General features: G+C 41.7%; 1 protein-coding gene across 4 annotated transcripts in view; it reads right to left on the bottom strand.

The window, feature by feature from the left end:
- Positions 1–27006, bottom strand: part of LIMCH1 (LIM and calponin homology domains 1) — a 371911-nt gene extending 344905 nt beyond the window's left edge. For 2 of the 4 annotated variants that reach the window (XM_072620594.1, XM_072620596.1), the window contains exon 1: positions 26573–27006. In XM_072620594.1, the coding sequence (XP_072476695.1) occupies positions 26573–26659 (87 nt within the window). In that variant the 5' untranslated portion in view covers positions 26660–27006. The remainder of the gene's footprint in view (positions 1–26572) is intronic. The other 2 variants (XM_072620595.1, XM_072620601.1) reach the window with 2 other exon arrangements.
- Between the last annotated feature and the right edge of the window lie 626 nt (positions 27007–27632).

Genomic DNA, 27632 nt, shown 5'->3' with positions numbered 1-27632 from the left:
AGCCAAAGAACAGTCTATTCGGCTGCTTCAGACAAATACAAGGTCGATATAAATCAACATGTTTAAAAACCTGATAACATATCCTAGATTGCATTAAAAGATATACACTGTCCAGGGTGCAGAACACAATAATCCCACTCTTCTCTATCCTAGCCAGATCACACATGGAGTATTGGATTAATTCTAGTTACCATATTTCAGAAAGGACATGGATAAGCTGGAGATCATTCTAAGAGTGTAGACAGGATTGAAAAGGGTCATAAGATTGTGCCATTTGAAAATGAGGTGAGTGAGCCTGAAGAAAATACCTGGGTGTGGAAAGGGGTTAAGAGAGATGTGTAGGGCGGAGCCAAGATGGTGGAGTAGAAACACACAAATACTCTAGCTCCGAACCCACGGCCCATGAAATATCCGTAGTAAAGAGCCGCCAATAAATTCGGGAGCAGGAGAAGCCACATAACAGTGGAGTGGATAAGATTTCTGTTCCAGAGGGACCTGCAAACCTCTTGCAAAAGGTCTGTAGCGCTGCAGACGCGGAGCCCAGCCCAGCCCAGCCCTGCACCGCCCTGGCAACAAGAGGAACAGATCCGAGCAGACTTCAGGGACTGGATCTCCAGCGGCCGCGCGGGTCCCTCCACCCACAGGTGACGGGGGTCGGTGAGAAGGTCTCTTTGGTGGGTCGAGAGGGGAGTGGGGTACCCCCATACTCAGGCCCCCTCGGAAAGCAACAGTGGAGGCGGGAGCAGACCGGGGCTCCCCAAGCAGGCAGGAGCCCAGATCCATTGTTGAAGGTCTCTGCATAAACCCCCTGAGGGAACTGAGCCTGTGAGGTGGCCCTGCCCCCACCTAAGCACCTTAACTTAATCTCACACTGAATAGCAGCCCTGCCCCCGCCCAAAGCACTGAGGCTGGGAAGCAGCATTTGATTCTCAGAACCCAAGCGCGGGCTGGGAGGATCCAGATGCGAGGTGGGTGTGAGGAGAATATTCAGAGCTCAAGTCACTAGCTGGGAAAATGCCCAGAAAAGGGAAAAAAACCAAGACTATTGAGGGTTACTTTCTTGGTGAGCAGGTTTCTCCTCCCCTCCCTTCTGATGAGGAAGAGCGGTGCTCACCATCAGGGGAAGACACGGAAGTCAGTGCTTCTACATCCCAGCCCACTCAATGGGATCAGTTCTGGGAAAAGGTCTTAAAGAGCCCAAACAATTTTCAAAATCATGATAGAGAGGTGGAGGAAAAACTGGGAAGAGTAATAAAAGACTTGCAAGCAAAGTATGAACAACAGATCAGCTCCCTGCTAAAGGAGACCCAAAAAAATGCTGAAGAAAATAACACCCTGAAAAATAGGCTAACTCAATTGGCAAAGGAGGTTCAAGAAGCCAAGGAGGAGAAGAATGCTTTCAAAAGCAGAATTAGCCAAATGGAAAAGGAGATTCAAAAGCTCACTGAAGAAAATAGTTCTTTCAAAATTAGAATGGAACAGATGGAGGCTAATGACTTTATGAGAAACCAAGAAATCACAAAACAAAACCAAAAGAATGAAAAAATGGAAGATAATGTGAAATATTTCATTGGAAAAACAACTGACCTGGAAAATAGATCCAGGAGAGAAAATTTAAAAATTATAGGCCTACCTGAAAGCCATGATCAAAAAAAGAGCCTAGACATCATCTTTCATGAAATTATCAAGGAAAGCTGCCCTGATATTCTAGAACCAGAAGGCAAAATAAATATTGAAAGAATCCACCGATCACCACCTGAAAAAGATCCAAAAAGAGAAACTCCTAGGAATATTGTGGCCAAATTCCAGAATTCCCACGTCAAGGAGAAAATATTGCAAGCAGCTAGTAAGAAACAATTCAAGTACTGTGGAAATACAATCAGGATAACACAAGATCTAGCAGCTTCTACATTAAGGGATCGAAGGGAATGGAATAGGATATTCCAGAAGTCAAAGGAATTAGGACTAAAACCAAGAATCACCTACCCAGCAAAACTCAGTATAATACTTCAGGGGAAAAATTGGTCTTTCAATGAAATAGAGGACTTTCAAGCATTCTTGATGAAAAGACCAGAGCTGAAAAGAAAATTTGACTTTCAAACACAAGAATGAAGAGAAGCATGAAAAGGTGAACAGCAAAGAGAAGTCATAAGGGACTTACAAAAGTTGAACTGCTTACCTCCCTACATGGAAAGACAATATTAGTAACTCTTGAAACTATTCAGTATCTGGGTACTTGGTGGGATTACACACACACACATGCACACGCACACACTCATAGAGACAGAATGCGCAGAGTGAACTGAATAGGATGGGATCATATCTTAAAAAAAAAAAAATGAAATCAAGCAGTGAGAGAGAAATATATGGGAGGAGAAAGGGAGAAATGGAATGGGGCAAATTATCTCTCATAAAAGAGGCAAGAAAAAGATTTTTTTTTAGTTTGGGGAAAAAGAGGGGAGGTGAGAGAAAAACATGAAGCTTACTCTCATCACATTCCACTAAAGGAAGGAATAAAATGCACACTCAAATAATTTTGGTATGAAAACCTATCTTACAATACAGGAAGGTGGGGGACAAGGGGATAAACAGGGTAGGGGGGACGATGGAAGGGAGGGCATGGGGAGGAGGGTACAATTTGAGGTTGACACTCACAGGGAGGGACAGGATCAAAAGAGAGAATAGAAGTAATTGGAAGCAGGATAGGATGGGAGGAAATATAGTTAGTCTTATATAACATGACTATTATGGAAGTCATTTGCAAAACTACACAGATTTGGCCGATATTGAATTGCTTGCCTTCCAAAGGGAGGGGGAAGGGAGGGAGGGAGGAAAAGAAGTTGCAACTCAAAGTTTTAGGAATAACTGTCAAGTACTGTTCTTGCCGCTAGGAAATAAGAAATACAGGTAAAGGGGTATAGAAAGTTATTTGGCCCAACAGGACAGAGGAGAGGATGGAGACAAGGGCAGAGAGGATTGACAGAGGAGAGAGCAGATTGGTGATGGGGGCATTTGGAATGCTCAGTGTTTTGGGGTGGGGGGAGGGGACAAGGGGGGAGAAAATTTGGAGCCCAAAAATTCTGTGAAAATGAATGCTAAAAGTGAAATAAAAAAATAAAAAAAAATAAAAATAAAAAAAAAGAAGAAGAGAGATGTGTGTCAGTTGTCTTCAAATACATAAAAGGTTATCACCCAGACTAGGGATTGGACCTGCTCTACTTGTCCCTAGAGGGAGGAACTTGGAACAAGGGGTAAAAATTTCAGAGGTAAATGCGGGGTTGATGTAAGAAATGCTGACAGCAATAAAAGCAATCTAAAACAGAGGAACATTTCTGCATTATTAGACAGAGGTCTTGAAATAAAGGTTGAATGACCTATGTCAGGTATGTCTTCCCCGCTTGGAGGCAATAGGCGTTAAGTGACTTGTCCAGGGTCACACAGTTATTAAGTAGCAGAGACCAGATTTGAACTCAGATCCTCCTGACTCCAAGGTCAGCTGCCCCCAGGTATGTTTTAAATAGGATTCTTGTTTATATGCTAGTGATACTTATGCGTGGACATTGTGGTCCCTTCCAACTTTCAGATTCTATGGCTCTGAAACAGCAAAATTCTCCCAAGAAAGAGCTCCATTTCCATGTACCTATGGGTCAATGTCAAGACCACCAGCTCACACAGGTGCCTGTGTTTCCAAAATCAAGAAAATCAGCTGCTCCAGAGAAAGGTTAGTCTTCTGGAACAGCAAAGTCTAGAATTCTACAAGTAAAACTTCCCTGAGGCCTCCTACTCTCTCATCAGTTACCAAAAAAGCCTTCCCAACCTTACAACTTCCCCAACTACTATGCTCTATCTTTTCTCCCTATCAGTGAAAGGATTAGCAAGGGTCAGTTAAACTCACTGACTTCACTTTCTCACCTCCCACTCAACTCTCTGCCCTTGGCAATCTGGCATCAAACCTTGATTGAAACCGCACTCCCAAAGTTGATCTCCTAACTATAACTTGAATGGCGTTTTCTAAGTTACAAACTGACTCTGCCCATTCCGCAGCTTTTGACATTGTGAACTTCTCCTTCCTCCAGGATCCTCTGTCCACCTTTGACTTCCACGAGACCACTCAGTTTTGATTCTCCTGGCTGACTAATCCTGTTCAATGTCCTTTGCTGAATAAACCATCCATCTTTCGAACGCTGTGGAAGCATCCCTCAAAGTTGTGAACATATTTTTTTTTTTGGAGAGTAGTCTGGAACTATGCCCAAAGAGTCATTAAGCTGTCCATGCCCTTTTGACCCAATAATACCTCTACTGGGTCTACTTCCAAACATGATTACGGAAAATGGAAAAGAACCTCTATGTTCTAAAATACTGACAGCAGCTCTCTTTGTGGTGGCAAAGAACTGGAAATCGTGGGGATGCCTATCAATTGGGGAATGACTGAACAAGTTGTGGAATGATTGTTTGTAAAAGCAAGTAAAGTGGGATTTTCTGTTGTTTTCTTTTGGGAGTTCAGTTTCCCAGGTTCAAGCTGAATTGTGAGCATCTGAAGGCTCAATCTCCTTTGAACTGAGAGTTCACAGCTGTGCTGAGTCACGTAGGTTTTGTGTTTACTGAGTCTGAGCCAATCAGGAGCTGAGTCTTTGTTATATATACTGGGAGGTTGGTATTTTACTGTGGGGGCTTGCTCATGAGAAGGACCTTGTGATTCCCCGGTCAAGACTCTGAGTAGCTGTGTGTCCAGACCCCATGACTGCTCAGATGTAAAGGCTCTCTCGATCCAGGGATATATGTAAACCATACAGCAATATTGCTTTGATTCAGGCAGTAGAGAGCCCTGTCTGTTGGTCTTTATTTCTCCCTCTGCATGCGTCTTCTCTGTTTGTATTTTGTGTAATTAAAGAAAATTATTGACCCCTTAAACAGTTATCTTTCCTAGTAAAACAGTTCCAAAAACCCATGCTAGCACCCATTCTGGGTATGCTAGGGTGCTTGCTGTTACATTGTGATGGAATACTACTGTGCTATAAGAAACAATGAGCTTGATGATCTTAGAAAAACATGGAAACACTGCACAAAATAATAAGGAGCAAAATGAGTGAAACAAAGAGGACACTGTACAGTAACAGCAATATTATTTTAAGAACAACTTTGTGCTACTAAGTCATTTTTAATATTATAAATAGCCAAATTAACTACAGAGGACGTATGAAAGAAGATGCTATCTCCCTCCAGAGAACGAACTGATAAATAGATGTAAAGAATGATTTTATATATATATGTATGTATATATATATACACACACACACACACACACACACACACATATGTTTGTGTCTAATAGTAGCCATCTCTAGGATGGGGGAGGGGAGGGAAGGAAAAAAGGAGAAAAAAGAAAAAATTTACATAACATTATTATCCATTTAAAAGAAATACGAAGCTGTCATGATTGATGTGCAGTTTTATATACAATCCTTTTTATTATGTTATGGAAATGTTTCTTTTATTCCATAAATTAAAAATTAAATAAATTTTTTAAAAATTCTTTTCTATGTCTACTGCATCTCTTTTTCATCAGATCCGTTAGGTTCAATGACATCTGTGCAGATGACTCCCAAATCTATATATCCAGTCCTAATCTCCCTCCTGAACTTCAGTCATCACCAACTCCCTATTGAATATCTCCACCTGGAAATCCCATCAGCAGTAGAACTCATTGTCTCTTTGCCCTCAAACCCTCCCCACTTCTGTGGAGGATACCACTGTGAATCACACTGCTATTCTCTCAGGTTTACAGTCTCTGAATTAACCTGAACTCTTTCTTCTCCATCATCTACCACATCCAATCAATAGCGAAACTTTGTTGAGTCTGCCACCCTAACACCCCTCTTACTCCTTCCTTCTCTCCATTCAAACAGTCACTACCCTAATTTAAGACCACATCATTCTTACCTGGACTACTGCAATACCCTTCTAATTATTCTCCCTTTAATCCAACCTCTACACAGCTGCAAAAATCAATATTCCTAAGGCACATGCCTCAACATGTGGTTCCAGTAGTTCCCTAGGTATCTAGAACAAATGCAAATGCCTTCATTTGGCAATTTAAAGATTGTCATAATCCAGTTACAATCCATCTTTCCAGACTATCAAATTATTAATATGAATATTACATATTATTCCCAAAGTTCACCTCATCTATGTTCCAGCCAAACTGGCACATCACCTGTTTCCCAAACCAAACCCAACTTGCCATACTTTGTTCTCAGATCCCTGCACTTTTTCACAGAGGGCTTCCTCTTCTTCTACCTCTCAAAATTCCAGGCTCTGCTCATCCCTCACCTCCTGTGGAAAGCCTTTCCCAATCTCTCTCAAATAGTTTGTGCTTTCTCACTCGAGAAACTGCATTTTATTTACCTCTGTACGTGTTATCCATCCTCTACCCCACTAAGTTCCCTGAAGATGACTGATTCTTCTTTCTCTATATCCCAAGCCCCCAGAAGAGTATTTTTAAATATAGTGTAAAAAAAAAATTACATACCTTTATTATATATTTTTTAAAAATAGCAAGTTGAACATAATAGATTTGCAGTTTCATGTGCACATCTTTTTTCACTACTACTATGTTAGGAAAATACTTGTTTTATTCTATAAATTAAAAATTAAATAAAATTTTTTAAAAGAATATAGTAGACATATAATAAATGTTTGTTGAATTAACTTGAACTGAATAAGGAGTACAATCTGAGGTCAATCCAAATCAGATAGGGGCTGTGGAGCTCCCCCAGTGGAGTCCTCTTGGATTCAGAGTTCCAGAATCCCGGCATAAGAAACTTTATAGCTAAACATTTGTGTTGTAATAAGAGCCACTGGCATGTGGCATCCTTGCAAGTTATGAGGTTGGTTTTCTTCCCCCTCCCAAAAAAGATCCCTAACAGCTTCTTCAACGAATTTTTTTCTCCCATTTGGATACAAGACCAATGTCCTTTAAGCTCTGGCAGAGGTGCTAGCTGGCAAAGTTTCTGGTGACTGCCTCCATTTCCCTATAATCTAGAATCATCTTAACACATTGCTGAAACAACTTTATACTCTCCCAAAGAACAGAGATTCTCTTTGCCAAAAGGGGAAAAGGCACATTCCAGTATAAAAGAAGGAATTCTGGACCAATTATTGTATCTGAAAAGAAAAAAAGAGAAGTCATCATGGGGAAAGCATTCCAAACTCTGTCTAGGCAAAAATTCAAATCACATGTAAATACATATGGAGATACACTCTCAACTTTCTGTTTTTCACATCTGAATGTGACTACTGGGAAAACCATAACAGGTGTTTATTAGTCATTCAAGTTATAATGGAAAGTGCTTCTCCCCATGACATGCACTTCTTCATACACCATCATGGATCCTGGCTTTTTTCTAGAACTCTGAGTTCTTCTAAGGGGTCTTAAAGCCTAATTCTTGGAAATCATCCTTCCCTAGAGGTGATCTGCTTGCAAATCTGCTTGCTTGAATGAGGATCTCATTTTTTATCACCCTTCATATTTATCACATTTCGTGAGGCCCATTAGGGAAAGAGTCATCTAGGATCATAACAACATCTGTTAGCTGACAATAGCACTAAGTCCTCTTGTCTCTCTTTTTTTCCATAGGAAAGGCAGAGAGGAGGCACCTCCTCAGTGTTCCCATGAGGTCATTACAATTGTTGAGCAAGGCGTTGTTCATGTATCAGTACTATCAGCCATTATTTTTTTCTCCTAAATGTTGTAATTTTATTAAAGTTCCAGACATTTAACTGCCATTTGAAAGAATTTCAAAACTTCAGAATATTATTCATATTATTCATCCTTCAGTGAAAACACTGAGAGCACAGTGCCTATCTAGCACATAGTAGGCACACAGCTTAACACAATACCTGGCACATAATAGGCACTTAATAAATGTTTATTGATTGATTGAAAAAAATCTATCCGCATAAATAAAATTAGTATTTGGTGCCTTCCTCCTAAATCCTCATCTTTCTCTTTATAAAAAAAAAAAACCTGTAAAACACTCTAAAAAAATTGAATAGCTAATTCTCTGAGCTACTTATATTAGACTCAAAGCCCCAGGGTGTGCTGTTTGAAGTAAGATAAGATGCTAAGAGAGAGAATAAGGTGGGGGAGAGAAAAGGAAAGGGAAAGAAGAAAAATGAAAGTCACCCAAAATGACAAAATGCCATGGGCTTGTTTATTTAAAGAAGAAAATTGATCTCAATCCCTGTAGACAGGAGCTCCGTGTGATGAGAGTACAACAGAAGTGCATGATGAGGAGAAGGCCAGCTTCCTAATTCCTTCAACTAATACTATTTAACTAGGAGCCAAGGGCAGAATAGCTCCTGGAGTGCCCAATCACTGCCTATCACCAGGCAAGTATTTTATAAACTGCTTTTTTTAACCACTGAGAAAAAAATAAATAAATAGACCAACCATTTTACTTCCTGACAGCAGGAGGGATAGCAACAAGGTCTATTTTCTCTTCATCAGGCCAAGGAATTCCACGCCAGCCTGGCACCTGTGTAGCAGAGTCTCAAATCTACTGGAAAGGCTGTCACACAGCAGTATAATGAATGGTGACAGCAGCAGGGAAAGACAGCGCAGTTAGAAGGCAATGGTGAGGATGGGCAGGTAACTTCACTTGCATGAGACCTAAGCTATCACACACCAGGTGGAAAGGAAATGAGGCAGGGTATTCCTCGGAAGAATGAGAAGTGAGATAAAAGAAATGAGAAGACTGGATTCTAGGACAAGTAAATTTGGGATTACCCACGAGACAAGCCCTAAATTCAACAAGGCAACCCTCAAATTTAGTGGAATCACCTTTCTCTGGTTATTAGGTCAGATTCTAGAATCACAAAAACTAGGAAATCCACCACATCACCTCCCTCCCCTATCAGAGGACTGGAGCTCAGAAATGGCATGATCTAGAAAATATCTCAAGCAACACAGGATGAATAGAGCTCATCTACTTCTGATATGCAACATCACTCCTTCAACAAGCATTTATTAAGCACTTCGGGGACCACTTCCTGTCATCCTGATCCATATCTGGCCACCGGATCCAGACGGCTCCAGAGGAGTGAGTCTGGTGACCTTGCACAGCCCTGCCTTACTTAAATCCAATTCACTTGCAAGTCATGGCATCATCTTCCAGATGTAATGGTCCTCTTTGAGAACAGAAAATAAGCACCTACCACATGCTAGGTATGATGCTTACAACTAGGAACACAACGTTACAAAATGAAACAGTCCTGACTTGAAAGAACTTGCATTCCACTGAGGGGATGTAACATGTACAAGATAAGGAAACATAAAATACATACAAAGTCCATTCCATTGTAAGGTCCTTCAGGACAAACACTGTCTTTTGCATCTTTGTGAATACTCCTGGCACACAGTAGGTGCTTAATAAATGTTTATTGATTGACTGATTTCAATGAGTAGAGAAATGAATATGGGGAGACAGTTTAGATGTCTGTAAAGCTGCTGTTAACACCTGTGTTCTCAGGATCTCTCAGGTGGAAAAGAAAGGTAAGAAAGTGCTTTGATGCTTGTTCTAAGGGTTTTGTTGGCATTTTTGTTTTCAAATGGGAAATGTAAGAAAGGAAATAAATGATCATTAAAAAAATTTATTTAAAAAATGACCGGGGGGCGGAGCCAAGGGGGCGGAGCCAAGATGGCGGAGTAGAAAGACGCACATACACGTAGCTCCGAACCCACAACCCACAGAACGGCTAGAGGGGACCAACTCACGGTGAATTCTGCACCCAGAGGCCACGGAATATTGGAGCGAGGGAGATTTCTGTTCCGGAGAGGCCTGCAAACCTCTCACGGGGGGTCCTTCGCGCTGCGGACTGGGCGCCGGGACTGGGAGCTGAGGGCAGCCCTGCAGCGGCCGCGACACCGTGAGGAAAAGATCCGAGCAGGCTTCAGGGACGGGATCTCCAGCGGCCATGCGGGTCCCTCCACCCACAGAGGGACCTGCAAACCTCTCGCAAAAGGTCCGTCGCGCTGCAGACGCGGAGCCCAGCCCAGCCCAGACCTGCTGCGGCCACAGCACCAAGAGAAACGGACCCGAGCAGGCTTCAGGGACGGGATCTCCAGCGGCCGCACAAGTCCCTCTGCCCACAGGTGACAGGGGTCGGTGAGAGAATCTCTTTGCCGGGTCGAGAGGGGAGTGTGGTGCCCCCATGATTCGGGCCCCCCCGGGAGATAGAAGCTGAGAGGCGGCTGCAGACTGGGGCTCCTCAAGCGGGCAGGAGCCTGGATCCATTGTGGAAGGTCTGTGCATAAACCCCCTGAGGGAACTGAGCCTGAGAGGCAGCCCTGCCCTGACCTGACCACCTGAACTTAATTCTCACACTGAGTAGGAGCCCTGCCCCCGCCAAAAGCCCTAAGGCGGGAAGCAGCATTTGAATCTCAGTCCCCAAATGCTGGCTGGGAGGACCAGGAGGCGAGGTGGGTGTGAGGAGAATATTCAGAGGTCAAGTCACTGGCTGGGGAGAATGACCAGAAAAGGGAAAAGAAATAAAACTATTGAAGGCTACTTGCTTGGAGAACAGACATTTCCTCCCTTCCTTTCTGATGAGGAAGAACAATGCTTACCATCAGGCAAACACACAGAAATCAAGGATTCTGTGTCCCAGCCCACCCAATGGGCTCAGGCCATGGAAGAGCTCAAAAAGAATTTTGAAAATCAAGTTAGAGAGGTAGAGGAAAAACTGGGAAGAGAAATGAGAGGGATGAAAGAGAAGCATGAAAAGCAGATCAGCTCCCTGCTAAAAGAGAACCAAAAAAATGTTGACGAAATTAACACCTTGAAAACTAGCTTAACTCAATTGGCAAAAGAGGTTCAAAAAGCCAATGAGGAGAAGAATGCTTTCAAAAGCAGAATTAGCCAAATGGAAAAGGAGATTCAAAAGCTCACTGAAGAAAATAGTTCTTTCAAAACTAGAATGGCACAGATGGACGCTAAGGACTTTGTGAGAAAGTAAGATATCACAGAACATAGCGAGAAGATTGGAAAAATGGAAGATAATGTGAAATATCTCACTGGAAAAACAACTGACCTGGAAAATAGATCCAGGAGAGACAATTTAAAAATTTTGGGACTACCTGAAAACCATGATCAAAAGAAGAGCCTAGACATCATCTTCCATGAAATTATCAAGGAAAACTGCCCTGAGATTCTAGAACCAGAGGGCAAAATAAATATTCAAGGAATCCACAGAACACCGCATGAAAGAGATCCAAAAAGAGAAACCCCTAGGAACATTGTGGCCAAATTCCAGAATTCCCAGGTGAAAGAGAAAATATTGCAAGCAGCTAGAAAGAAACAATTCAAGTATTGTGGAAATACAATCAGGATAACACAAGATCTAGCAGCCTCTACATTAAGGGATCGAAGGGAATGGAATAGGATATTCCAGAAGTTAAAGGAACTAGGACTAAAACCAAGAATCACCTACCCAGAAAAACTGAGTATAATTGCCAGGCCTAGAGGCCTGAGGGCTACCCGAGTCTTACCTTACCTATCGTAGGTCTTCGGCTGGCCAAACCGGATAAACGTATGAGAGAAGAGACTTTCCAGAGTCGAACAAGGGTTAGGCTTTATTCAGGGTCCTGGTTACATGTGCAGGGGGAACTCTTCTTTAGGAGAGAGAGAAATCTCCCAAGGAGGCAAAGATCTTACAGTAAGAGAATGAAAGCAGAAGTGGAAGTGGGGAGAGAGGGGAGAGGGAAGAGCGAAGAGAGGAAAAGGGGCCTTCTGTCCTGAAAGGGCCCCTCAGCGCTAAGAGAGCCTTCGGGCTTTCCTGACCCTACTTAAGCTCTCCTGCCGTATCGTTTGTACCTCAATACCGTGCCTGTTAGATAACAATAGGTGTGCCCAGATCCGGGCCTGTCTCGAGGGCGGGGATGCTCTCTCCCATCACGTTCTCACAGGAAGAGGCAGAAATACACGAGATCTCACTCCTCAATTCCCTGCTGTTTCCTGGGGGGCCTCATGAGAACTCTAAGGTTTAGAAGCTCTCACCTTTACCCACCCGAGACTGTCCACATGGAACTGAGCTTACACCCCCAACATATAATACTTCAGGAGAAAAAATGGTCTTTAAATGAAATAGAGGATTTTCAAATTTTCTTGATGAAAAGACCAGAGCTGAAAAGAAAATTTGGCTTTCAAACATAAGAATGAAGAGAACCATGAAAAGGTGAACAGCAAAGAGATGTCATAAGGGACTTACTAAAGTTGAACTGTTTACATTCCTACATGGAAAGACAATATTTGTAACTCTTGAAACATTTCAGTATCTGGGTACTGGGTGGGAGTACACACACACACACATGCACACATGCACACATACATAGAGACAGAGTGCACAGAGTGAATTGAAGAGGATGGGATCATATCTTAAAAAAAAAATGAAATCAAGCAGTGAGAGAGAAATATTGGGAGGAGAAAGGGAGAAATTGAATGGGGCAAATTATCTCTCATAAAAGAGGCAAGCAAAAGACTCATTAGTGGAGGGATAAAGAGGGGAGGTGAGAGAAAAACATGAGGTCTACTCTCATCACATTCCACTAAAGGAAAGAATAAAATGCACACTCATTTTGATAGGAAAACCTATCTCACAATACAGGAGAGTGGGGGACAAGGGCACAAGCAGGGTGGAAGAGATGATAGAGGGGAGGGCATGGGGAGGAGAATGCAATCCAAGGTCGACACTCATGGGGAGGGAAAGGATCATAAGAGAATAGAAGTAATGGGGGACGGATGGAGGGAAATATAGTTAGTCCTATACAACACAACTAGTATGGAAATCATTTGCAAAACTACACAGATTTGGCCTATATTGAATTGCTTGCTTTCCAAAGGGAAGGGGTGGAGAGGGAGGGAGCTAAAGAAGTTGGAACTCAAAGTGTTAGGATCAACTGTAATGTTCTTATCACTAGGAAATAAGAAATACAGGTTAAGGGGTAAAGAAAGCTATCTGGCCCTACAGGACAAAAGAGAAGACGGAGACAAGGGCAGAGAGGGATGATAGAAGAGAGAGCAGATTGGTCACAGGGGCAATTAGAATGCTTGGGTTTGGGGGGGGGGAGGGGATAAAAGGGGAGAAAATTTGTAACCCAAAATGTTGTGAAAATAAATGTTAAAAGTTAAATAAAAAATAAAAAAATAAAAAATGACCTGTTGATTCCCTTGTAAAAGCCAGCACGGAAGGGTAGATCCAATCATGAATCTGTCCTCCCCAAGAGAGAAGACAACTTACTTCATCTTAGGAGTAGCCACTTATTGAGATTTAATTAGGTTACTCTTCCCAACAAGGTGAAAAGGAGTGGTTTCACTATCCTGGGAGAAGCAAAGTCCCTATAGAAGAAAGGCTCATTAGCTGGTAAGCTCATCAGATCTCCCACAAAGTCTCCCTGCCCCCATGACTGAGGAACTCATGTGATCCGATCCCTAAATTCAAGTCTGTGCTTGCTGTTCATTCCAAATCATTTCATGAAAGTCTTTCTATATTTATTCATTGTCATATTTTATTCACAGAATTATCTTCCATGACATCCACATACCACAAGCTATTCAGTAATTCCCAATGGTTTTCGCTTTTATGAATACTTCTATGAATATTTTTTGCATAGTCAAGATTATAGTATAAGCATACTGGTGAGAGGAGAAATAAAATCTAACAGTGGAATTACTGGGTCAAAGGATATGAATGGTTTTGCACTTATTATATAATAACAGACTGCCTTTCAAAAAATTGCACTAATTCCCACCTCCGCCAGCACTGTATTAGCATGCCTGTTTCTCCAAACTGCATTTTTATATTTTTTTTTACTTTGGAGAAGAGCAGAGTGACATAATGGAAGCAATGCTGGAGATTCAGGACTCACATTCCACATCAGACAAGACAAATCACAGGTTAACTTCTCTGTCCCTTAGTTTTTGCTCATCTGTAAAAGGACAGCTTTTGGCTTGAGGGCCTCTAAAGTCCCTTCCAGCTCTAGAACAATGAATTTATCATTAAATGGTCAAAAGTGGTAAATCAGAGTAGTCTCAATCTAAATTTTTCTGGTTATATTAGAGGTTGAACAATTGTTCAGGTATTTATTGAAAAATTCATGTCTCTTTAAGAATGATTTTAGAAAAACAGACATGTACAAAATAATAAAGAGCAAAATGAGCAAAACCTAGAGAATATTGTATAACAGCAATATTGCAGTTTTTTATTATATTTATTTTTAGTTTACAACATTCAGTTCCACAAGCTTTTGAGTTCTAAATTTTCTCCTCTACCCTCTCCTCCCCCAAATGGTGGGCAATCAGATATAGACTCTACATATACATGCATATTGAACATATTATCACATTAGTCATATTGTAAAGAAGGTTTAGAGCCAATGGGAGAAACCACAAGAAAGAAGAAACATACAAAAAAGAGAGAAAGAGAGCAAAGAGTATGTTTCGATTTGCATTCACAGACTCCATAGCTCTTTCTCTGAATGTGGATGGCATTTTCCATCATGAGATTTTGGAGTTGTCTTAGATTCTTCCATTGCTGAGAAGAGCTAAGTCTATCAAAGTTAGTCATCGCACAATGTTGAACAGCAATATTGCTTTAAGAACAGCCCTAATCAAATAAAAGTCTTTTTGAATATTATAAATATCCAGATTAACTTCAAAGTACATATGAAGGAAAATGCTATCTGCATCCAGAGAAAGAAATGATAAATAGAAGTATACACAGAATGATTTTATATAGAGAGAAATACTTGTGTCTAATGGTAGCCATCTCTAGGGTGGGAGGAAGGGAGAAGAAGAAAAAAGAAATTTACATAACTTTATTACATATTTAAAAGGAATTGCAAGTTGTTCTAATAGATTTGCAGTTTCATGTGCAATCATCTTTTTTTTATTATACTATGTTATGGAAATGCTTGTTTTATTCCATAAACTAAAAATAAAATAAATTAAATTTTTTTTTTAAATTAGCTATTCATGTCATTCAATAAACTATCTTATGGGGAATAGCTCTTATCTCCTTTGATTTTTACATTTCTTCATTATTAGATCCTATCCTATCTGCCCAAACCCATCTTACTACTGTTTTGTCAAGAGTCAGACTGGAACTCTTAGTGTTCTCCACAGAAACCATACCAATTCCCAACTTTTCCCCCCCACTTAAAATGTCTTCCCTATCTGTCCAAATTCGACCTGTCTTCAAAACGCAACTGAAGACTCACGGTTTTCCATAAGACCTTCCCTCTCCTTCCCTTCTCTACAGACCTATAGAATTTAGAGTTCACATCACTCAATCAGGCATTTAATCATATATTGTCATATATTGTTCTCTCATTTTTCATATTTCTATATCCCAAATTAAACGATCAGCTGTTTGAAAGAAAATAGGATTATAGATTTAGAGTTGGAAGGGACTTTAGAAGTGGTCTACTCCAACCACTTCATTATTTTACAGAAGAGTAGACAAAGGACCAGAGAAGGTAAGTGCTAGGCAGGTATTTGGCAGAGTCCTTGGGACTCCAAATTCCATTGTTATTTGTACTGTATCACATTCTGTCTCAGGGCAAGACTCTAATTTACACTTCTGGTGCATGTATTAGTAGCATGTTCTAGTGGAGAAAAACCAAAATGGGGCTCAGGAAGTCAAAGGCTGAGATGGACCCTTGAGGCGTCAGTGTAATGACATCTCTGTGAGAGGAACATGTAGTGAAAGAAGCGTGAGATACAAGTAAAACTCATATAACATTAATTCATTTTACTGAAACACAATGTAAAAAAAATTACAGTAAAACAAAGCTATAGAGATCCATTAGTTCTATAGGAACCATGACCTAAATGTTACTGTTGAATAATGTTATCCAACACTTCAGTTTCATAGCTAATTTTAGTCACAATGTGTTAATAATATGATTTAGAAATGATTTTAATCAAATACAATTAAGTTGAAATGCAGATATAGAAATATAATATCTTCTTAGGTGTTGCTGATTTAGAGCAAACCAATGAACAGCATCCCTTCCCCTTGAACAATATCATCACTATATTTTTAAAATTATAACTCTTCTCAATAAATTCAGTACAGAGCTATAGCTACAAAAAGTACTTTAGAATATTACTTCTTAATCACAACTTACAGCTAAAAGTACATTTCCAAATGAGCGAAATGGAAAATTATTTGCTTCAGTCTACTCATTTCATACTGTTTCTTTAATAATCTCAAGTACTAATCACCCATTAAAATAAAAATTAACAAAGTAATACTTTAAGAAAAAAATCAGTGCTGACTAGAGGAAAAAATAACTTTATAAATCTACAAATTAGATAAGCGTTCCAGTTGATGAAGAATAAGTTGAGATTTTTTAAAGTTTGTTACTTATAAAGTAACAACAAAAATGCAATTAAGTCCTTCTACCCTTCTTTTTTATCATTGTGTTTTCAAAGAAAACTGTTTTCTACAGAGATTCATAATGGATTATTTGGAGAAACTAGTGTGTTTAAAGGTTAAACAGTAGAAGGGAAAAAATGTCTGCAGAAAACTTGTCATGAGATTCAAGTAGGTCAGAATGGTTTTAAATTCAACCAATCAATGGATTATTTATTAAGCATCTATGACAGGCTAGGCACCTTGCTGTTCATCCTTCATTTAGAAGAGGACCAACGACATCATAGTGAGATGTCTCGACTTTCAAGCAAACTGGATTTAAGTGAGACGATAGTGCACAAAATCATCAGCCTCACTGTCTCTTTCAGTCATTAAAGTCCAGTGGCAAGCCAAAAGTCAGGATAACTGGTGATGGCCCAGGATGCAGCGGATGACTTTGGTGTCTTGGATATTTGACCAAATTCTAAGCACTTCACAGTACCTTCTTCAGCCGCCTTCCTGACTGGACAACGTACTAAAAAGCAAAGGCATCACCCTGCTGACAAAGGTCCATGTAGTCAAAGATACAATTTTTCCGGTTGCAATGAATTGCTGGGAGAGTTAGACTATAGCGAAAACTGAGCAGGCAGAACTAACACTTTCAACTTGTGGTGCTAGAGAAGACTTTTGAGAGTCCCTTGGACAGCAAGGAGATCAAAACAGTCAACCTTTAAAGAAATTAATTCAAGCTATTCACTAGAAAGTCAAATACTGAAGTTGAAGCTTACATACTTTGGTCACATAATGAGAAAACATGATTCACTGGAAAAGACTTTGATGTTGAGAAAGATAGAAGGCAAAAAGGAGAAGGAGATGGAAGAGGATGAGATGGATAGATAGTGTCATGGCAACAATGAACATGAACTTGATCAATCTTCTTTGAGAGATGGGAGGATAGAAGGGGGCCTGCTACAGTCCATAGGGTCACAAAGAACAAGACATAATTGAACAACTAAACAATAAGAAGAAACTTTCAAGGGGGGAAACCTGAACTAAAGGATGTCATCAGTAAAATGTAAGAGTAAAAAGGAATGGGTTGGTTATGTGGCAATGCCAATCAATAAGAGTCGAATAATACAAGTGCTCCATTGGTATGCTCAAGAGAAAAAGCAAGGAAACCCACTGTTGCTGCATCCACCCTTACCCCTTTCTTAAGGGAACTTAAGGGGAGGATGTACAAAAGAGTCCAATGAGATGGACAGTCATGGAGAGATTTTAATGTAAGTAATCCATTGGAGAAAACATCCACAGCAAGAAGATCATGGATTCCTTTGAGTCTGTTCTCACTGGTACAGGAGAGAAAGAAAATTTTATCTTTTTGCTAAGACCATTCTAGAAAATAGTTATCTTTAGACAGGAAAAAGTATCAGTCAAGGTTTCCCTAAATTATACCACATCGATATATGATTTCACCTTGTTTCATCCTCCCTCCTGAAGTTCAATAGCTATTGAGACAGGATTCACTACAAGAGGACCTGGCTCTTAAAATTTTTTTCTCAGTTATCAGTTATGGAATTTTACCTCAGCCAAAGTGAACTGAATATCCTTCCTCATACACAAAACTTCCAACTGTGGATCACTCATTTTTTTCCCTAAAGATTTTTTTCCATTTGACAGTTTTTTCCTATGTCATTCAGGATTTTACTGGGGGAGAGGGAGTGAGAGGAGGGGATGACTTTCTCAAATACTTAAAACAGGTTTGTTTTTTGTTGTTGTGAGTTTTCTCTTTTGACATTACCTCTTTAATTATAAGACCCACAGAAGAAATTCTAAGTGTTTTTCCACTGAGAACATACATGTCAATATTTCCAATGATCTGTGATTTCACTGGGTGTATACAGTTTCTCCAGCCACACAAATCATAACCCCTCTAAGTGGTTTCATGAGTTTCCATGGCCAAAAACAATTTGGTACCTAGTGATCAAGTTTCTCATGCTATGCCCTTATATCATGAGCTGTGCAGGTCCAGATCCCATGACAATAAGAGCATTCTATCACCAGGGAAGACCTGAAGCCTGAATGGCTTGGTAATACCTGGAACACCTTGAGTTTCACTAACATGAAACCATGCTAGGTTCACACCACAACACAAAAAGACATCAGAAGAAATACATGTCAGGTGGTAGAGTAGATGAGTCAGAAAGACCCAAGGTCAAATTCTAAGACATGAATTAGCTGTGTGACCCTGAGCAAGTCACTTAATTTTTCTCAAACTAAGTCTTCTCATCTATATGGGGATAACAAGAGCACCTACTCATAAGACATGTATAGTACTCTGCAAACTTGAAAGCACTGCGTAAATACTATTAGTATATTAAAACCTACTGACCTTTTGCCTCAAATATATAATAAGGACTTTTCCAGCCCATGTCTTTAAGCAAACAGCCCCCAAAAAATATCAGTCAAAAGATGGTACTTTCTAAGAGTGGGGAAAAAAACTTTCCACCATTAAATAAGGCTCAAAATAAAGCTGGACTATGAACCAACAGTAGAATTCTGCCAGCAACCAACATACACACATGTTAATTGATTTAACCCTCCATTGTGAGAGTCTCACTAAAGCATGAGGACTGAGACTCTTTAAAAGTAAGTCAAAATTCTTCCAGGTTACTTTCAGCTATCAGACTGTGAGCCTGGGTATCTAATATGACTGTCAAACTTCTCTATGGACACACCTTTTGACTGAACTTAACAACTAACTTGTCCCAGGTAAAATTCTCTAAGGAAAGAAGAATATTCTCCATGGAAATCATTCAAAGAACCATGGGGAAATAGTTCCAGAGGGCTAGATGTAATGCATTTTAATGGAATGAGTGATGGACTTAGAGCCAAAAGAAGAAAGATAGATCAAAATCCTATCTCAACATTTATTAGTTCTGTGTGACCATGGATAGGTTACTTAACCTTTTTAAACCTCAGTTTTCTTAACTGTAAAATGGGGATATTATCACCTATAACGTTACCTACCTCACATGTAATTATGAGAATCAAATAAAATCATGCATAAAAGTGTTTTTAAATTTTTAAAACACTATCATATAAAGTGTTTTTAAAAACTAAAGGACTATATAAGTGTCAGCTATTATCATTAGGGTCAAAAGTCAAGAGGATTAACTAGACTTAAACAAGGATACACTCAGAAGTAATGCTCCTTTTCACCAAAATCAAGAAGTAAAATAAGTAATAACACCAAAGATATACGACACCATCCTGGGTATTGAGGAGCTTGTTCATACTCTCACTGGAACTATATACCAAACAAGTGAGGCATGTAAGGGAAAATATGATTAAGTATCAAAATACATGACAAAGATAAGTACTGTATGAATTCAGAAAAGAGAGAAAAGGATTACAGGGGAGAATATCCAGGAAAGATTTCAGAGAGGTGGCCTACTTCATAGGATACCTGTGCTTTTAGCCAAAAACAAGGACAGCTAGGTAGCATAGTAGAGAGGGGGCTGGACCTTGAGCCAGAAAGACTCATTATCTTCCTGAGTTCAAATCTGGCCTCAGACATTTACTTGCTGTGTGACCCCAGGGACAAGGCACTTAGCCCCGTCACCTCAGTTTTCCAGTCATGTCCAACTTTTCGTGATTCCATTTGGGGTTTTCTTGGCAAAGACACTGGAGTGGTTTGCCATTTCCTTCTCCAGCTCATTTTATACATGAAGAAACTGAGGCAAACAGGGTGAAATAACTTGCCCAGGGTCACATAGCTAGAAAGTATCTGAACAGCAGCAATGAAATAGTCAACTTTTATCATAAAATTTCATTTCCCCACCTAAACTTTCCTCTCTCCCCATCGGCACAGGAATAGAAGCAAAAAGGTTGAAAGAAGGAAATTGGTAAGTTAAGGCACAAGAAATTTATATGCTAAGGTTCCACTTTTCAAGCATGAGATACAAGCACATGCACTCATGGTATTCAAAGCTTTAGCAGACAGCAAATAATAACAATAATTGACATTCGACAGAAATTAAAGGCTTACAAAATGGATTATATCCATTATCTCCTTTCTCCCTTAAACAAGGTACCTCCTCTTATTCCAGTCTCTTTTCATCAGATGCCCTCAATAGTTGATTGGTTTCTTAACTTCATTCTGACCAAAGGTCATTCATTGTGAAATCACTGGCACAACTGAATAGGGTCTACCTTCCATGACTGAAAGTAATGGAGGAGGAGATGCAGGAGATGGAGGAGACAGAATGTCATGTATCATCTCTACCTGAACATGGAGATGATAACCTCCCGATAATGATCTCCAAGTGTCTAAGATCTTGCAAGACTCATGTGGACACATATTCAGTTAGTATACAGAGGGGCTTTTACCACACAAAGCAAACCTCATCATATTGCTAAACATGAAATTTATGCTTCTCCTCCTGGTTTACCCATCAACAGCAAATCCAGTGCCATTTACCCTGTTTGCCTCAGTTTCCTCATCTGTAAAATGAGCTGGAGAAGGAAATGACAAGCCACTCCATTATCTTTGCCAAGAAAACTCCAAATGGAATCAAAAAGTTGGAAATGACTGAAAAACAACTTCATTCTCATTCTATAAGCCACTCATTTGGAATTCAGGAGCTACCAAACTGGAAGCAAAGATAAGCACATTGATTAGGAAATAACTGAACAAACTATGCTACATGAAATGTCATAGAATATTACCATTTCCTCAGAAACAGCAAACATGATGAATTAAGAAAAACAAAAGATTTATGTAAATTGTGAGAATGAAAGAAGGAGAACCAAGGGATCACTGTATGCAATGAATACAATAATATTAATGAAAATAACACCAAAAGGTAACTCACTCTGATTAACTGTAAGGACCAATTTCAGGCCCAGAAGTAGGGGGACAAGTAGGGAAGGGATAAGCACAGACAGGGTCAGATGCCATTAGCTGTCACATAACTTCAGGTAGAGATGCTGTATACCACTCTGTCTCCTTCATCTCATGAATCTCCTCCTCCATCACCTTCGGTCATATTGACAGGTATGGAACGTAGGCCCTATTCAGTTGTGCCAGTGATTTCACAATGGCCTTTAGTCAGAATGAAGTTAAGAAACCAATCAAATATTGAGGGTATCTGATGAAAAGAGGCTGGAATAAGGTTCAATAGAGGCAGGAAAACAGCAAGTAATGGCTGATATAAAAGCAAGAGGCGTCAATAAACCTTCTTTTTCTTTTAATTGTGTAACTACAATCACCAGCTGATCAAGAATATGAACTGACAATGCACTTCAAGGGCTGCCAAAGGTTTGCGATCTTGCCTTGTCCCACCTAGCACTGACTGTAATCAGGGAAGGCACTGCCAGATGTCCGGGATGGCAGCTCCATTATGTACAGTCAGCCAAGTGTAGGCAGAGCCAGGAGAACCAAGCTGTTGGGAGCACAAGCCTAATCCTGCCCACTCTGCTGCAAATAGCCAATACTTCTGCCTCTGCCCATCTGGAGTTCATTTGATGATAAATCAGTCTCCAGGCTGACTCCTAGGCGAGAAGTACCAGCCCCACCTCCTATCCCGGCCCCCTCAAAGACTGGGACCTCACAGTTCTCCAATCACGTGACTTGCTTTGTGTAATAGCAGCCCATGTATACAAACAACTCAGAAGATACATTATAGTCTAATTTGCATATCTATTCACCGATCACTGCTTCCTCCATCTATCCAGCAGAAAGGTTTTATTCCTATCCCTAGGCTCTCCAAAGACAACAGACAAGAAAACTTAAATCTTGATTATAATTAAAAGTTATAAAAGTCCTCAAAACCCTACAGATGTAAAGAATTAGAATGAATGACAAATGGCACACATTCATTCTGGTACTTACATCGGTCATTTAATACTTTACTGATCATTAAATGCTGGATTATCTCAAAGGTTAGACACATACAACCATTACTTCATTGCCAAGCAACATTAAAAATTCAATCTTGGAGAGCTAAAGCAGCCTGCTAACTTAGTTGCTCCTCCCCCCCAACACACATGCACACAAACACACATGTACACACACACAAACACACACACACACTTATTGCAATTGAACCAAACCCAACCTGAGAGAAGAAAATAATCCTACATGGGGTAAGGGGTGGGGTGGGATCGGGGAATGATCAAATCAAGTGTTCATTTCAGAAACTAACTTCTCCACCCATGTGAAAACTGAACTGAGTCACAAACAAGCCTCCTAAGGAGAATAAGTAAAAGAGTTGGAGAAAGTCCTTACACGCATGTTGACAGAGCCAGGCCTCTCCCAAAACCCTAGCAGCCCAGTCCAGAATACCAATATGAAAACAAGTTGAGGAACTATGAGACAAACAGCACTGGTCTTGAAGTCTAAGAGGACATGAGTTCAAATCCCACTTCTGATAATGGAAGTGTACTCTAGGACAAGTCACTTAAACTCTCTTAGGTTTCAATTTCATTATCTGTAAATGAAAACTAATGAGGGACTACTGAAAAAAATGGGGTGAAAATCACATACCTACTATAAAACACTTCTAATCTAAACAACACAGTACAGGAAGATTCTCTTAGCAAGAGATGATCACATATTTCTGTTCACTAAAGTTCCTCTGAATGAATCCTGGGCTAAAATTATTCAGGTATATGATAATTCCTATTGTTATCACTATCTAGTATAGAATGCATTGAGTGTGTATATCTTAATCTTAGAATATAACCGTAATTTTATATGCTTTGATGTAGGAGAAGTTATTGTATGAATTCACATGACTAAAATTTTACTCTAATGCAAAAAATAATGTTAATGTGTTTTAGTAATATGGAGCTTATAACTTCATTTCTATCCCCAGGTACCACCTTCATTTGTAGCTGAAGTGATATCAGGGAAGTTTTAATTTATGTTTTTACACAGAACTTGGGATTTATATCCCTTTCCTTCCAAACTAGCCACATCTGGGGAGGTCTGGAGGCGATCCTAAGCAAGGTCAGTGTTGACTGACCTTTCCTTTTCTGAGTTGCCTTTCTCCTCCATTCTCCTAAAACCCATAGCAAAATATTCAACCTGCTCCCAGAGCTATTAAAAGCTGCTGGAAGTGTCGCTGAGCAACACTATCTGTACCCACATCAACCTCGCCTATTCTAAGTCTGACTCCCATTCGGAATCCGACCTTTGCCAGCCGTGGTAAAAGATAGCCCAGAGTTCCCTTGCCAGGTTTCCTGCCCGGTAAAGTATTCCTCAAAAAGGCAGGACACCATAGCCTGAGATAGTCCTCATTAATGAGTTATCTCTACTGGAATTTCTTCCCTGGGCTGGTTTTTTAAAAAATTTTTTCCCAAGGATCAGGATTAAGAATGAATATTCTCCAGCCAACATATACAAAGACAAAGGGCTGTGAGGGGCAGGCAAAAATCAAAACATTGTTTATTATTAACCTATTCCACATAGGGAAGCATTCTGAGGAAATGGTGAAATTCCTGACCAATAGCAGCCGGCGGGAACCTATCACCAAGAGAACCCCGTAAAAAACAAAGCTGTAAAGATGAGGATGTAGCAGGAGAACAATGCAGCCACTTGAGGAGATGAGATCGTCTGAAGATAGCAATACCCCCAGGAGTTACTCTAGCAGCTATATTACTATATTAGCCTAGGAAGCTTTGTTCAAAGGGCAGGGCTCTCCAAAACCATCTGTTAGGGCTCTTGGGTTCATTCTGGTTTGCAGACTCAGCATTAACATTTCAAGATTGTTAACCACTACAAACCAACTATGGCAGATTCTTTTTTCCCCTCCGGTAGTAGCTTATTATACCCTTGGGAAGTGAAGATACCTTTTCAATGAAATGGAGATGCTGTAAATGAAAGAAGATATGCTCTTTTAATAATGTACACAGGGTTCAAAAGAGAAGTCCCACAACCCAGGAATGGTGCATTTGCAAAGCCTTTAATTCTACTAACAAGTCCAGCTTTAGTTTTCATATTTTAGTGGACATAAATACGCAGATCAAGGACAACACAGAGACAACCAAGGATGGGCCTCTACGGGAGAGCTTATGTACATAGCTCAAGGGAATGAGACAAAATCAAGTGCTCCCTCCCCGCCCCCGAACAACGAACAACAAACATACTCTTTCAACTGAAGACCCAGAGCAAAATCTGATAATTACCTGCTTCAAGATATTGCTCAATCTGAATTACACCACACTTAAAAGGCAGCTGTACCAGTTTTATTTCTATATAAAGAAGCATGGTACAGACCATTTACCACAATAATGTCCTGGATACTCTCAAAGGGTGTTCTTGCCCCAACTTAATAGATTTTTTTTAAACCTAGGAAGTTAAATAATTTAAGTTAAAGCATCTGGATATTTTATCCAGATGTCTACTAGCCCAGTTATTACAGGTGCTTCACATGTGTCTCAAACAAATGTGGCAGCCATTGCTGCCAGTAATAAGAGTATTTATCAAAACAGGAATTTTCTTTAGTGAAGTATAAAAAGAAATGAAAGGCCACAGAAAAGCCTTTGGTACCAGACTTTCTCTCCTCTTCCCTCCCTCCCTGCAAGAATTGAGAATGCCAGCATTGTTTGGTATCTAGAATCTTTCTAGGCTTTCTAGCAATTTTAAAAACCAAAAAAGATTCTAGAAATTACCCATACTGAACAGGAAGTCCTATTTAAAAAACAAAAACTGCTTCTAAAGTCACTTGTTGTGTAGAAGTTGAGCCATTTGAGGGCAAGTATCATCTGTCTGTTGTATCTGCTGTCTTCCCAGCATCTACAATAAATGCTTGTAAATTGACAGAAATGGAAGGAAAAGTGGGGGAATTTACATGAAGGAATAAAGGTTTAATTGGGCATACCTGTAAGGCACACCGCAGTTCTAATGTCTGTAGGTCCAACATGCATTTGGGTAGTTGGAAGTAAGTCTGCAGGGTCCCCGATACAATAGTAATAGACCAGGCCAGAAGCATATGTATGTGCCTGTTTGCGCAGAAGGGAGGTTAACAGGCTATTAGTCTAAAATGCTTCATCACTGCTTAAACCCCAATCAGTGACAACTGACAACTGTGCATGCACCTCATATCAACTAATTAAGGGAAGCAGCAGCATCAACAATTGTGTATCTTTTAACAACCTTAATAATTAGTTTTACAATCCAAAAACCCGTAAAAAAAAAAACCAACTAATTTTATTATCTCCAATACAAAGATTCTCCTTTTCTTTTTCGTTCCCAAAGGGGTTCAGGGGTCCCTTTGCATATTCTGTAAAAGGGCTATTTCAGGCATTCCAAACTTCACGTCTACATCTACTGATACTTATCGCGGATCAGAATAACCCAACTCAAGTGGGTCAGAGCCTCCCAGATTAGGAATGAGTGGTTCTACTGATGTCTCTGGCCTACCACCTCAGTGAAAAACGACCATCGATCAAACATTCTGGATTCAACACAACTAAAGATTGCACCTCTGGGAACACCGGGGAAAGAGGGCGCTCCAACCCCCTGCCCCCTTCTCCCCTTTACTTTTCCGACCGAGGGTCTGCAGGTATTCTGCTGCCTCAGACTCCAGAGGCATAGCCGTCCTTGGCGCCTCAGTTTGGGTCACTGCGTCCCTTCCATACACCATGGAAAGGCTGAGAAAGGCTTCAGTAGTTGGGGACATCGCGCTTCTCCCCGTCTACCCCAGATCTCCAGCCCCAGCCTCAGCCTCCTGATGGAGACTAGAGTGAGGAGTAGACAGACAGATTTTGGAAATCTTGGTGGATCTTTGGAAATCTGGATGGCTCTCGGCCAACAGCTCCAATAAAAAGGATGTGAATCAGTGGGTCCTCTCTCCTGCGGCGCGCAGAGAAGGGCACAGCCCAGAGCACGGACCTCTGCAGGAGCCGAGATGGCCAGGCTCGGGGGAGAGCACCCCATTCCCTCCCCCTACGCCCGCTACGATTACAGCGCAAACCCCCATTCAGGTGCCCTTCCGCAGGAGGCTCCCCCTGCCAACATGACAGCGAAGTGGCAGCGCGGGCGCTCTGGGCGACCCGGAGCTGCTTCCCCACGCCGGCAGGGAGGATGATGTCCGGCTCCAGTCCGGCTGGCCGTCCCTCCGCTCCCCCAGCCCGACCGGGGGCGGGCACCTACCTCGATCCACTTCTGCGCCTCGTGGAAGGCGGGCTCCGGAGGAGGGTCGTGCTGCAGCTCTTCCAGACCCAAGCCAAGGCTAGCCATTTGCAAACGCCCCCGGTCTTGTGCAGACTCGGCCGCCGCTGGAGATGGGAGAATGGACGCAGGGGTCGTTCCGCCCCCCTTCCCTCCCTAGCCTTGCCCAGGGCAGGTCCGAGCAAGCTGGAGGGAGAGGTTAGAGGCCGCCACCACCGCCGCTGCCGCTGCCGCCGGCCGAATGCCAACACCGCCCCGGGAGACCTGGCGAGGGGCGGGGGCGCCTGGGGGAGGGGGTGGGAGGGCACTCGCTGCTGCAGCGGCAGTTCCCAGCGCCGGCTGCGCTCCGCCGGGGTGAGCGGGGTCCCCGCTGGGAGGCAGCGCCGCAGCTCTCGCTCCCCACCTTCTCTCGCTCCTCCTCCTCCTCCTCCTCCCCCCTACCGCCTAAAAATAAACAAGCGGCGCTACTGCGGTGCACACACCCCGACCTCCTTCCCTCCTCCTCCGGCGGAGGTCACACGCCTCCCCCGCCGGCCCCGGCCCGGGGAAGGGCGGAGGAGAACCGCGGGACCGGCCCCGCGCCGGGGAAGAGCGGGGCGCACCCCCGGGCGGCCGAAGCGTTGCGGCTGCGGGCGGGCGGCCTTGGCCGGGGACACCGACAAGTGACCGTGTCCTCCTGCATCTGCAGGACGGAGCCGGCTGCGTGCCACTCTCCCTCAGCCTCCCCGGGCTGCAGGCGGGAGACAGCACAGCCCTTCCTAAGCAGATCGATCACTTTAGAAGGAAGAAGGCAAAACCGTCCTACACACAGTGACCTTTCCGTTTTTCCCTTTTCCTCTGCTGGAATTTGTGTCGGCACATAGGCCATTCCTTTTGACTGGGAGGGTCAGGTATTTCATACTCCTAGAGAAGGGCTGGGTGGCGAAGGGTGACTGGAGCTGGTATGAGGTTTTCCAAGGCCCTTGGTCTGGTACTGGGGGAAATCCCCAGGCGCTGGGCTCCAGTCCCATGGTCAAGCATCGAAACCAAACTGGAATTTACC

Source organism: Notamacropus eugenii, chromosome 6 (assembly GCF_028372415.1).
Source record: "Notamacropus eugenii isolate mMacEug1 chromosome 6, mMacEug1.pri_v2, whole genome shotgun sequence".
NCBI lineage: Eukaryota > Metazoa > Chordata > Mammalia > Diprotodontia > Macropodidae > Notamacropus > Notamacropus eugenii.
Note: the sequence above shows the minus strand (reverse complement) of the source record. Positions and strands in the feature narration are given on the sequence as shown.